Source organism: Macaca thibetana, chromosome 1 (assembly GCF_024542745.1).
Source record: "Macaca thibetana thibetana isolate TM-01 chromosome 1, ASM2454274v1, whole genome shotgun sequence".
Taxonomy (NCBI): Eukaryota; Metazoa; Chordata; class Mammalia; order Primates; family Cercopithecidae; genus Macaca; species Macaca thibetana.
Genome location: NC_065578.1, coordinates 156,794,769 through 156,808,831, shown reverse-complemented (window position 1 = coordinate 156,808,831; position 14,063 = coordinate 156,794,769). Strand labels below are relative to the sequence as shown.

The 14,063-nt window shown below is 41.3% G+C and overlaps 1 protein-coding gene across 8 annotated transcripts in view; it reads left to right on the top strand.

The window, feature by feature from the left end:
* SRGAP2 (SLIT-ROBO Rho GTPase activating protein 2) overlaps window positions 1–14,063 on the top strand; it is a 250,078-nt gene that overhangs the window by 96,060 nt on the left and 139,955 nt on the right. For all 8 annotated transcript variants that reach the window (XM_050762753.1, XM_050762745.1, XM_050762815.1 and 5 more), the window contains exon 3: window positions 1,409–1,601. In XM_050762753.1, the coding sequence (XP_050618710.1) occupies window positions 1,409–1,601 (193 nt within the window). The remainder of the gene's footprint in view (window positions 1–1,408; window positions 1,602–14,063) is intronic.

Genomic DNA, 14,063 nt, shown 5'->3' with positions numbered 1-14,063 from the left:
TCAACTACTTCAAGGCAAAGCTAAATGCACCATTTACCCACCCTCATTGCTTCATGAACATTTCAACATCATAGTTCTCATCCTGTTTTTCTCTGATTTATCTGCAGCTCACATGAAAACTCTAGACCCCCTCTCCCCATAATGATGCATTACATAGCATAGACAGAAAGCATTGTTACAACTGTACTACTTGGGAATGAATTTGGGGCATGCATAAGGAAAGGCATAATATAGGTGATCCTTTTCTGTGGGTTTGGAGTCACTGTCACATCCTAATGCCCTTGGAGCTAAGTAGGCTTGCAGAGGAAAAGGATGAAAGAAATGGCTCCATTCTGACTCAGATGGGGATTGGGACATAACTTCAGCAGGATACACACTGCAGGCCTTCTCTGAGCTGAAAATCAGTCTGGCTTTGGCAGACTGCTTCCTGTGAGTGCCAGGTCTCTTGTCAGTAAGAAATGCGGTACTACATTTGAGGCAGATCTGGTCGCATCTGTAGCTTCCTTTGCAGCAGTTCCAGAGAGAGTATTTGCTAGCTCCATACAAGGACCCTGACCAGCCAGAAATCTGTATGCTAGAGCTTAACCAGAAATATTTATAGCTATGACACTATAGAGGCACTTCAGCATCCCTGAAGATTAAGCAACACGGATATGAGTGATATTTGTTAGTGAAAAAAAATCTCTTTCCAAGTCTTCTTTAAAAAATGATTTTCATTCTGTGATATTGGAAACTGTGAAATCTGATTGACAGTGAATGGTTTGCTTGCCCAGAAGTTCTTGTGCTTGTTTTGTTTTGATTGATACGATTTGACCTTGGGAAATTTTCTTTCAATCTCCATTAAAATATCCTGACCTTCATCCTACTTCATGAAGATGCTAAACAACATTTTGAAATGATGGGGAAAGTGCAAAAAGTAGGAGCATGGGCTCTAAAGTCAGTCTCTTGGGGTTTGAATCCCAGCTTCACCACTTAAAAGTTTGACGTCTTCAAGACTCAGTTTTCTCATTTTTAAAATGGGGATAAGGTAGTACCTGCCTCTTAGGATGGTTGGGGTGATAATTCATTTGGGCCCTCTGCCAGAAGACAACCCAGATTGTGGCTCTCTGCCACTAGAAACATAGTAATATAAATGGTAGATAGGAATATTATTATGTTTAATAAGCAGCTTCTCCTAAGTGATTCAGCAGATTCCTGGTTCACAATGTTCTTTAATGGTGTAAAAAGGGTTGGCATTTTTGGAGGTGCCTCACATTGTATGGACAGTTTAGACTTTAGGCTTTTTTGTTCAGGGCTTTGAATTTCCCAGGGCACGGGGAATAAGTAAATGGAAGGTGGGTGAATATTGGCATGCATGGTGGTTTGTTCAGGGCTGTCTTTCTGACTGTCTTCCTTGTTGTTGTTGTAGAGATCCGTGCTCAGCTCACAGAGCAGATGAAATGCCTGGATCAGCAGTGTGAGCTTCGGGTGCAACTGTTGCAGGACCTCCAGGACTTCTTCCGAAAGAAGGCAGAGATTGAGATGGACTACTCCCGCAACCTGGAGAAGCTGGCGGAACGCTTCCTGGCCAAGACACGCAGCACCAAGGACCAGCAATTCAAGTAGGGGCTCTGTGGCTGTTACTCTCAGACCTTGGAATGGGGTCCAGGGTGGAGCGGGGCAGGGTACACTACTTAGATCCAGTTGGATTCAGGAGCCGCTGGCTTCAGATTGGTTGAAAGCCCTCAAGGACTTCTCGTTTTTCAGATCAGGCTTGTGTGCAGTTCAACATTTCATAGAGATGAGAGTAGATGATGAACCATGCTAATAACAACAGCCAACTTGTTTATAGCTCTATTGCCAGGCATGCTACTAAGGGCTTTATGTATATGTTAGCTTGCTTAATCCCAACAACAACTCCATATGATGGTTATTGTTATTATCCCCAATTTATAGATGAAGAAACTGGGGCATAAAAAGGTTAAGGGGCTTAACTCAGGGTCTATCTTAATCTCTCTCTCTCTCTCTCTCTCTCTCTCTCTCCCTCTCTCACACACACACACACACACACACACACCCACACTCACACACCCCTAGTAAATAGTAGAGCTGGAATTCAGACGCAGGCAGTGTGGCTCCAGGGTCTATGTTTTTAACCATTTCACCAAACTGTCTTTAATTAGGAGAAATAAATGATGTTGAGGCCATTATATCTAAATCCCTGTCCAGGCAGTTGCTAAGGTCTATTTCTTCTACATGTACTTTATTTTATACAGCTGGCCCCTTCACTTGGTTCCCACTGCCATTGCCCTAGTTTAGATCATCATCTTTTTTTGTCTGAATGATTGCAGTATTTACTATATCTTCTATAGCAGATTTTCAACCCTGGCTGCACATTAGAATTCCCTGGAGAACTTTAAAAAAAATACAGAAATCTGGGCCCCACTCCAGACCAATTAAATGAGAATCTCTGGGAGTGGGGCCTGGGTAACAGGGTGGTGTAAAAGCTTCCCAGGTGATTCTAATGAACAGCCAGCATTGAGGATCACAGTCCGCAGCAGGGGTATCCAATCTTTTGGCCTCCCTGGGCCACATTGGAAGAAGAAGAATTGTCCTGGGCCACCCATAAAATACACTAACGCAATAGCTGATGAGCTTTAAAAAAAATTGCAAAAAAAACCTTACAATATTTTTACAAAGTTTACAAATGTGTGTTGGGCTGCATTCAAAGCCGTCCTGGCCCCCATGCAGCCCACAGGCCGTGGGTTGGACAAGCTTGGTCTACAGCTTCTCCCCATTCCAATCTGCTTGCTCCATTGTGATCACAGTTAATCTTCCTGGAACACACTGGTAATCAGAGAGTTTCTTTCTGCAAAACTTTCAGTGTCTCTCCATTGTCTATGTTCTTTTTATTATTTTTAGAGATAAGGTCTTGCTCTGTCACCCAGGCTGAAGAATAATAGTGTGATCTTGACTGACTGCAGCCTCAGACTCTTGGGCTCTAGTGATCCTCCTGCCTCAGCCTCCCTCTTGAGTAGCTGGGATTGCAGGTGTGCACCATCATACCCAGCTATTTTTATTTTATTTTAATTTTTGTAGAGACAGTGTTTCGCTGTGTTGCCCAGTTTGGTCTCAAACTCCTGGTCTTAAGTGATCCTCCCACCTCATCCTTCCAAAGTGCTAGAATTACAGGTGTGAGCCACCACACCCAGCCCATCTATGTTTTTGATGTTCAAATTGTAGTTTCCCAGTGTCAGCATCATCTGTACTGTTAGAAATGCAGAATCTCAGGTCCTATTCCAGTCCTACTATAACATGATCCCACAACATAGCATGTGATTTGTGTGCACATTGGCATTTGGGAAGTGCTGTTCTGTTCACAAAGGTGCATGCTTTTTGGCTTGGTCTTTAAGCCCCTCTACATCTGGCTTCAAACAGCTTTCCAACCTTATTTCTTGTTTCTGTTCCACTATACCTGAGCCAAACAGAACATTCACTCCAGTGGGTCACTGGCATCCTGTTATTTGAGCTTATGTGGTCAGTCTTTCCATGTTTGCATGTCTAAGCCATGCCCATGTCTTAAGAACCATCTCAGGTTCTCCCTGTTCCAGGAAACTTTCCTGATTGTCCCAGAAGAAAGAAAGTTCTCCGTCTTCTGAATTCTTGCAACGTTTTATTTGCTCTTCTCTTAGGGCATTCAGCACTATCTGCCTTCTGTTATCTTCCCTTAGCGGACTGTATAAGTTTGTTTGATCTTCTAGAGTCCCACAGGGCCTAGTATAATATGTGGTGTATAGTAGATGCTCACTAAATATTGTGGAATAAATAAATGAATGAATGAATTTAAGAATTAGTGCCAAGTGTATCTTATTTTCCCCATTTTCTATTTTTATTTATTGCCTTAATAATACAGGACACAAATTATCCTTTAAAAGCCAGGTCTGTGCAATGAAAATGGGGTTAAGGTTGAGGAGAACATGACATCTGAAAATAAGCCAGAATAAGAATTTCCTCCAGATGTTTTTTTTTCCTCAGAGTTTATCTTTCCCAAGTCTCATTCTCTTTATGATAAGAGAATCATCTGATAATAAAATGTTATTTTAGTATGTGATAAATGAAGACTTAGGGGAGGAATCATTTGCTTTAGAAAGTGTTTCAAAGTTGGATTTATTCTGTTGGTAATCTCATCCTAAATTTAAAATAGCATTTGATTTTTAGTACTATATCATATTCTCAGCTTATGGACTTATTTGTTACAAATTAAAGTTCAGATGTGTTAATCTCCAAGCCATCTGAATTGCTCTGATTAAGATCACATACTAGGAATAGGGTGATTTCTCCAAGTCTAGAATAATTGATTTTCTGTTAAAGATGGTACTTGGCATCATTTTTTCTCAAATAACCAGCGAGTATTTATTGATTGACCAGTTCTGTGCTTATACAAGGCATTGGAAAATACAAGAGAGGTTGAGAGAGTCATTATGTGATTGGAGATAAGATTTTGAATACAAGAAGCAATTAGACCATATAAAGCAGTAATGATCTCATTAAGACATCATTGGTGTTACATACAACATAGATCTGATGAGAGGTCAGAGATGGATAAAGGTTCTGGAATAGTCAGGAAAGTTATCATGAAGCAGGTGGGACCTAGGCTTGAGAGGTAGATTTGTGTGGCAGAGGAGAGAACAGCAGGTGCAGGTAAGAGGAAGCAGGAATATTTGGTGATAAGGGGGTGTAGGGGCTAGTGTGGGATCCAGCTTTATTAAAGGGAAGGTTCCTAACACATTCATCTAACTGATTTCCATTGCACATTCCTTGAACTCATTTGTGCCTTGGAGTGTAGCAGGGAACAAACTGCTTCTTCCACATAGCACTTAGATGAAGAAATGGGCATTTAACAAATCACACAATTAGATATATAGTTTAAAGTTGGGGTAAATGTTGTGGGAGGAAAGTATTTAATACAAGGTGGTACAAGAACCTGGAAGAGGGTGACTGTTACACTTCATAGCTGGTTTACTCCGATAGCTTCCTGCCTGATCGTATCCTGAGTAACAATCAATCTACTTATTTAACAAATTCCTTTTAAATACCTATGAGTACTGTGCTCTCTGTTGATTCCTATAGGAACTAACATAAGCTTAGGAGTTCCTGGTTAAGTAGAGCATGGTGACTTATGTCTGTAACCCCAGCACTTTAGAGGGTAAGGTGGGAGGATCTCCTGAGGCCAGGAGTTGGAGACCAGCCTGGGCAACATAGCAAGACCCCATCTCTACAAAAAATAAAAAATTAGCTCAGCATAGTGATGTACTTCTCGGGAGGTGGGAAGATCGCTTCACCCCAGGAATTGGAGGCTACAGTGAGCTATGATTGCACCACTGCACTCCAGCCTGGGTGACAGAGTGAGACCCTGTGTCTCAAAAAAAAAATCTCTGGTTAACAGGGAAAAGAGCTACGTAAGTAGTATAATATGAAAAGAACTTTAGTAGAGATATGAGAACACAGATATTTTCAAGAGCAGTAGAAAATAAGTTAAATAAGTAGAGTAGACCCCAAGTGATAGCTCTTTGACAGTAAGCAGAGAAGTTCAGATTGGGTGTGGCAGCATTTTAGTGGGTTCTCTGGGTTCTTAGGTGGGGAGAGAGACATGAGGAAAAGAGAAGGCCAGGATGAAGGTTTCAGGGTAATCTACACAAAAAGTAAGAGAAAAAAAATGGAGGGAGTGGAAAGGAAGTAGGAATATATTGAGAAGGTATTCAAGAAACTAAATATGACTGGATAACTGACTGGATAAAGCATAGAACCATAATGGTCAGGGGTGACCCAGTGTCTCTACCCTGGTGACCTAGAAGAATTGTGGCATCCATGATAGAAGTGGGGGTGTTGAGGGAAGATCTGTTTTGAATGGTGATCCTACTTTGAACATTTTGGGTTTCGAGCAGTATGAGGCCATCAGGTATGCAGGTGGAGGTGGCATACTGCTGAGGTAAGAGGTTATGACTGGGGATAGCTAGCAGAATCTTCAGGGTAAAAGTGATTGTGGAAGAGATGAAAGTATATGAATTCAGGGAAGAGAAAGAGGAGAACAAAGAGCTAAATCCAGGACCCCAGGCTTCGAGAATAAAAGTTACGCATTGGTAGTAAAAGTTAGTATGAGGAGAAGCAAAAGCTACCTGTAGAGAGAGAGAGAGAGAATAGTTTTGTTTTTTAAGGCAAAGGATAGAAGGTAAGGTGGAAAAGTGGTGTCTGATGGAACTGGAAGTGTTTCAAGTAGAAGATCTGTAAGAGCAATTTCTTATTGATATTCTCTCATATATAAGGTATTGTGAGAGATGCAAAGATGACTAAAATGAGCCCCAAACCCAAAAGCTTTCAATTTCTTTGGGTGAAACATATGAAATTGCTGGGTTTTTTTGTAAGGCAAAATGGCAATTTCATATGATACAGCCTGGTAGAAGAGGAAATAGAACATAGTACAAATGCATTGAATACAGGCAAGATGGTGAGAAACTCAATAAGAGAGGCTCAGGCAACATCCTACTTTCATGCATAATTTATTCCTAAAAGTGTATACAGAAGTCAAATGGTTGAATGTCTAACTACAGTTGTATGTGGGGTAGGTAAGTTCTATTATTATAAATAAGTGTATATGTGAAATTCCAAATTATACCTCATCTGATATATTTTTAGCATTGTATGCCTTGTCTTTAGTTCTATTTGTTTGTTTTCCATGATTAAACTCATGGCCTGCCTGCTCAAGTTCAGTGAATACCTAAAGAGTCCACGTAGCTGATGAGTTCTGCCCTTATCTTAGTAATACAATGATGAGACCTCTACTTCGCAATGCAGCATTAGTAACAGCACTTTCATTTTTCCATTTCCACTCATTTTTGTGTTGTAAAAGATAACCAAGTGTTCAGATGTGTGCATACCCAAGCATTGCTATGCAGAGACAACCATCCCGCTGAAACAGACTTGGTACCTGGCAGTCAGTATCACTAAGACAAGCTTGAAACATGTGCTGGCAACTGAAAATTTGACATTTTGGCATAGGAAAGGCATCTTAGGCATGTCTGATTTGGTAAAGATATAAGTTTGACTGATGTAATAGACCCCAAGTAATAACGGCATACACAAGATAGAGGTTGATTTCTCTCTGATGTCATAGTCTAGGTGTTAGCCATCCAGGGCTGTCAGCTTCTTATTCCATCCCGAGAGTGTTGCCGTTTTCTGTATGACTCAAGATGGCTCACTGCCACCATGGTCTCATTTCAGCCAGCAGGAAGAGGCAACAGGACAAGGGGCAGTTATGGCCTTATTTTTCAAAGGTGCAGTCTGGAAGTGGCACACACATCTCTTCAACTCGTATCTGACTGGCCATAACTTAGTCACATGGTTATGCTGAACTGCAAGGGAGGCTGGGAAGTATAGTTATTGTTCTGGGTGACTATAAAGTAGAGTTTCTATTAACATAGAAGAAGGAGAAATATTGGGGGGCAATCAGCAGCATTTGCCATATTGTCCATGTGTGGTGTATGAAAGGACAAGTGTAGGAAAGACCATGGCCACCCATCCATACAGAGTGTCACAGGTGCACAAAGAAGAGATATTTCTTCCGATTGGGGGACTGGAGAGGGCTTTAGGGATGTCAAGTTCAATGGAAGGGAGATGAAAAAATTAAAGTGCCAATGCTAGGTATTGATCCTTTAAGCTTAATACAGTCGAGATAATGGAGAAGTTGTAGAAAGAAGGTAAAAAGATGGGAAAGGAAGCATTTTAGATAGAGAGCGCAGTGTTAGAAAAGGCTAACAGAAGTGAGAACAAAGGCTGGTGAATAACTCATCTGTTTTGCTGAAGAACAGGAATTATAAATATGATAGTGAAATAAACCTGGAAAAGATAGGGGCCAGAAGATTAAAAAGGTCTGTGAATGCCAGGTGACAGGATTTGGGTTTTATTCTGTAAGCATGGGGGACCACTGATAGTTTTTGAGCAAGGAATATAATTATGGCTGTGCTTTCAAAGGGTAACTATGGCAACGATGCATATGATCAATTGGAGCAGAGAGACTGGAAGGAGGAGGACCTGTTAAGAAAGGAGTCCAGTGGTGAGGTTAATGTGGGCCGAAACTGAGGTCATACCCTTGGTAATAGACAAGATGGGGCCAAGTGTGAGGGCAAGAATCAATGGAAGTCGAAGAAGCTGGGACACAGAAAGTGCTCTTGGTTTCCTGGGTCTCTGGAGTGACAATAGTACTGTATTTTCATTCAGTCGGTGAATTGTAGCCTTGATTTTGCTGACTCTAGGACTGGTCCCAGAATAGTTCATTCTCTGCCCAGAACATCTCAGCGGGCACTCATCACCTCCCCCGGAGCTGTAGCAGCTGTTGGGCTAGCAATGCCATGAATTTGTCTTCCTGTACTGCCAGGAGAGCAGCTGCCAGCAGCAACTCTGGACAGACCCATCTCAGGGACGTGGAAACTATTCAACTTGGGATGCAGCAGGTTGGCCAGGGCTGAATTCGGTCCATATGGATTCATCCCACCTTTTTCCAGGCCACTTTCTTACCCTGGCTAGGTTTCAACCACTCATACTGGGTTAGGTTGGGTATTTTCTTACAGTTCTAAGTGACTGCATTTAGGGTTGGACACTGCTGAACTGCTTTCTTCGTCTTTTGGACACCTCTTCCCCTGGAAGCCATTACCCTGTCACCCTTTGGCTTTGCTTCCTACTCTGCTCTGCTCCTGCTCACCTTATGTCCTCTCCCACATTGTGCTCAGTGCAGACATCCTCATTAAAGCCTGCACAGTTCTGACTCCATTGCAGGCTAACCCTCTGATTCCATCTCTCTCCTTCTTTCCCCTTCCCCCAGAGAATGAGAGATGCCGCAGATAGAACTGTAGTGATTATTTGACCCTACCTTATTCTGCTTTGTTTAAGACAGGTAACATGACTTCCCCCATCCCTGTGAATTGTGGGAAGACCCTGCTAATAATGTCTGAAATTCTGTCAGCCTGGTTTGATTAAGAGCAGTGATAAAGTATTATGTGAGGGTAGGAAGCCTTTCTAGGGAAGATGTTCTTGCATTTTCTTTGGCTCCTTGAAGAGCATAAATGTATTCCTATTTGTTGCTGAGCCTTTGATTGTCTCTTTTAAGTGGAATCTGTGTTAATATTTCCCAGCAGGACTCTAACTGATAATGCATTGACTGTTTTTTTGTTTTTTTTTTTTAAATAGACTTGCTGTAAATTACCTTTCAGTCGTAGCTCACTTGGTTTTGATCTCCTGCTTTTAATAACTCAGGGTTTTAGGTAGCTTTTTTTTTCTGTTGAAGTTTTAGAGCAATACTTCTACATTGCTATCCTGCTGTGTTCCTTGCAGAGACCTTCTGCTATTTTATAACCCACTGTCAGTATCTTTTCAGTGTTTCTCCTAGCTTCTTTTTCTCCTCAACACATATTTGTTGACTATTTTAGAGATTTTGTTCTAAACTCTTTAGAGGACAGAGATCCAAAGAAATCAAAGGAGTAGTTCTTTCCCATATGAATTTATAATCTAGTCAGGGAGAAATTAAATTCAAATGCAAGAATACAAATCTTCAACATAAGGCTATAGGTAGTAAGTACTAAGTATATACTGCAGAAGAGATGAGGCTCAGTTGATGTAGTCAGGAAACTTCAGTAAGGAAATGAGATTTGAACAAAACTTTAAAGAAAATGCTCTTGAGAGGGAGGGGAATATATTCTAGGAAAAAGGAGCACAGCTAGAGGACAGAATAAAGCAATTTTGAGGTACAGTGAGTAAATTGGTTTAGCTGGGAGTATAAGTGGATATGGAAGAAATGGACAAAGTGAGATAGGTTTGTATTGTGGAGGGGCTTGACTCTTGATTAGAGATTTGGCTCTATGCAACAGACACTGGAAATCACTGATGGTTTAAATAGGTATGAACTCTGATTAAGGAAGATTAACCTAGTGGTAGTTTGCTAAATGACAAGAAACATGAGACCAAGGAAACCAGTTGCTGCAGTAGATCATAAGGATCTAAATTAGGTTGGGATGGTAGGAATGAAAAGATGAGGAATTTATCCTTCTGTCCATTTAGCAAATATATATCTTCTTACCATGTGCCAGACACATGCCAGATACCCACCCCTGTACTCCTAGAGCTTACAGTCTAGAGACAGATGGAAAGCACCTGGTGCAGAAAGAATCTGCAGGAATTGCTGACTAATGGGATTCAGGTTTCAAGTGAACTTGGAAGCCACAAAAGAAAGAAGGTCTGTAAAGTGTCTTTTTGACTTGGGTGATTGATAAATTAATGGTATCTTTAAAAGAAATATAGAGGGGCTTTTTAAGGGGTTTCTGTTGTTGTTGTTTGATTTTTTTTTTTTTAGACGGAGTTTCGCACTTGTTGCCCAGGCTGGAGTGCAATGGCACGATCTCGGCTCTCCGCAACCTCTGCCTCCCAGGTTCAAGCTATTCTCCTGCCTCAGCCTCCCGAGTAACTGGGATTACAGGCCTGCACTACCACGCCAGGCTAATTTTGTATTTTTAGTAGAGACAGGGCTTCTCCATGTTGGTCAGGTTGGTCTTGAACTCCTGACCTCAGGTGATTTGCACACCTTGGCCTCCCAAAGTTCTGGGATTACAGGCATAAGCCACTGTACCCAGCTGAAATCTAGAAGTTTTTTAACAGAAGTTAGGAGAAGGAATTGTTTTTGAAGGGGTAAAATATGAGAAATTTGGGTTTTAGATTTTAAGTTTAAGGTGTTGGAAGAGTATTGAAGCGGAAATTTCTAGTAGTTGACAAAATGAATGGCTGTATGCAGGGCTAAAGAGGTTTTTTGGCTGTTGGTAGAGATTTGCACATGTGCACAGAGAGGGGATGGTTGAAACTGTGGAAATATTTGTGATTTCCAATAGTAAGGGTTTAGAAGAACAAAGGGGAAGCTTCCTTTGTATCATCTGTGATACTTAGATTACAGAGAGTATAAAGGAATTTAAATGATGTATTTATTTGTGTATCATTCAGTATACATTTTGGGAACCTAATTATGTATCAGCAATTGGGCTTGGTACTGGAGATAGAGAAGAACAAGACAATCTCCTATGTTCACTAATATTAAATTAGCAAAATATCAAGGAGGTAGACATAGAAAGTAAACTTTCTTGTTTGGCTGGTTATCAGTTGTGTCACCATTGGAAGGGATATGAGGGAGCAGGGCCTAGTTATCTCAAGAATTTGGTAGACATTCAACCTGTAGTACTCCTTTCAGTGGGAGGTTAGTTACACAATTAATTAAAGAAAAAGTATTGTAGAGTCTGTGTTCTTGGCCTCAGGCCCAGTATTTGAATGTGCGCCGTCTCTGTAGTTACATCACTACTGCGGATGGGTTCCTTCTCTGGAGTTGAGTTCAAAGTCATTCACCAGTCTCACAGGATAGCATTGGGTTGAAAAGCAGAGTCAGTTGGCCATGGAAAATGTTATAGTTGTGGTTGCAGATCAGAAAAGGGTGGAAGGCCAGAAAGTTCCTCATTGACTTATGGAGTGACCTCGAGAAAGAAAGTACCAGGAAACATGAATCTCCTGGGAGGGAGAACCCCTGACTTCCTGGGACCAGTGCGTCACTCACTCACTTTGGACATATTTGGGAGCTGTTTGTTCCCTCAGGAAAGATTTTGCCCAGATGTAGCATCTGGTGTTGCAAGGGTTGGCTTCCCTTCTCCATGGCTCAAGATGCCTTTCTTCAGAAATTAACAGAAGGTTCTTTGGTGTGTTTTGCATGGGCTCAGTTCATGTAGAACCTTAGATCATGGTTGAGTCCTTTTTGGAGGAAGAATTGGGAGGACTTCTCACACATGGGTAAAGCAGGATGGAAGAGACACAAGAAGGCCACTTGGGAATCAGCAAGACAGGGTGATCCAGTCTTTGGAAGAGAGAAGGAATTCAGTTAAAAGTTATTTGGGAAGCTTTGTGACTTAGTGGGAAAAACCAGAGCTTTTAGCCAGAAAAACTTGGGTCTGAATCTTGTCTCTTCTACTCCTAGCTGGTAACCTTAAGCAAGGCACTTTACCCCTGTTAGCCTCAGTTTCTTACCTGTGAAATGTTGACAGTAATACTTACCTTGAAGGGTTCTTCTAAGGATATATGTAATGTATATACAGCACTAGCTATTGTCTGTGACTTAATGGATGCTTAATAAATGGTAGCTGATATAATTATCAGGAAGAGTCAACCCTGATAGTTAAGATCAGCCACAGGAAGAGTCAACCCTGATAGTTAAGATCATAAGTTCTGGGAACCAGATTTCCTGGGTTCACAATCCTGGATTTCCCCCACTTACTTGCTGTGTGATTTTAGATGAAAGTTTTTAATCACCTCAGTATCTTCATTTGCAAAATGAAGGTAATATTCATACCTACCTTATGGAGTTGTTATGCTGGTTAAGTGAATTAATATGTGAAATACTTAGGACAGAGCTTGGCACATAGTAAATGTAAATAGTAGCAACAATTATCCCTATCCTCAGGATTTGGGCCTGAGCACAGCTATACTGGGTAAAACACTGGTATATTAGATGCACTAGTCATTCCCTGTGCACAGTTAAGTATTCCTAAGCCTGGCTGGGTAATATGTCAAGTTTCCATTTTCTTCAGACCCCTGTGGGCCCTCATGAATGACAAATTTATCCCCCACCCTGATTTTTATGGTATAGCTACATTGGGCAGGACATAAGCAATTATGTGACTCTATGTAATTGCATGGGTCCCTATAAAAACTCAGCAATTGTATGTTTTGTTCTGTAAGGTGTCATATAGTTCAGCCTTGGTGAGTTACTTTTAGATCCACCATTCCATACTTCACATTCATGAAGAGTAGGACATTTGTCATACAGCCACTCTCTGATTTTCTTGTCCTCTTGGAGTTAATAGTTAGCCCTGTTGCCAGATTGCTGAGTTTCTATAAAGATATACCGTTCAGGCCCACAGGTCCCAATTTTGACTTGGGCAAATAAAAGAAGGCCAGTCCTATTCAGCCTCCTGCAGTATCTACCATCGAGGCCAGCAGGCCAGTGCAGTACACACCTTAGTCATGAACATAATAATATGTGGTTTACTGGGTTGTTTGTCTCATGAGGCCAAACAGAAGCTCCCAAGCTTCTGCATAAATGGCTTTATATCTTCCTTTTAGGGTAGGGAATGATAAGAGGGCAGGTCAGAAGCAAAATATGCTTTTATGAGCAATTGGGAGGATGTTGGAGACTCCTGAGAGTTTCCTGTGTCTCCTAGGATCTGCCACTGGAATGTCAGCAGGCCATACCTCAGTCTTTCAGCTCCATGGAGCAAAGACAGTAGTGATCACGTTCCTTGACAACAGTGCTAGTGAGCGGGGAGCTTTTAGTTTTCCTTTTCTCTGCTCCTGTAAGCCCCATAATAATTCTGTAGCAGACACAGGAAGCAATGTGTCTAACTACTACTAGGCAGTGTGTTCTTGGGATTTTTAATTCTCAGGAATTTGCAGCCAATTAAATGAATTTACTTTGATCCAGTTCTCTTTTCAAGGCAAGAGCTGTGTCATCTTATTGGGAGCTGACTGTGTTAAGTGGGAGGGTTTACAAGATAAGAAGAAAAGACAGTCTCTGCTATACATGCTTTTATAATTGAAATGGGGAAAATCGGGCAGGCTGAGAGAGACTAATAAGAACACATGTGCACAGGAATTTAAAAATAGCACCCCATTTAAAGCAGGTTCCAGTAGTCACCAGGAAGAGAAGAAAGGTGCAGTACTCAGGAGGGAAATGTACTTGGTTCAGTCAGGGAAAGGTAAAAGACAGTATAGTTATGTTCTCAATTAGATTTGTTCCCTAGTTAATTGGAGTAAGGACTTTAATATCTAATTCCTGCGCTGCACAGAAGTATCACATGGTGAAGAGAAACAGCGTGACATGGGAAGGACTCGTTGTTAATGAAAGATTTAGAGAGAATGAGAAAAATGTAGGGTTTGGGTTTTTCAGAGTTGAAATAGGTCCATCTTTTCTGCTGGCGCCTCCTCTTATGCATCCCCACTGTCATTGCTCC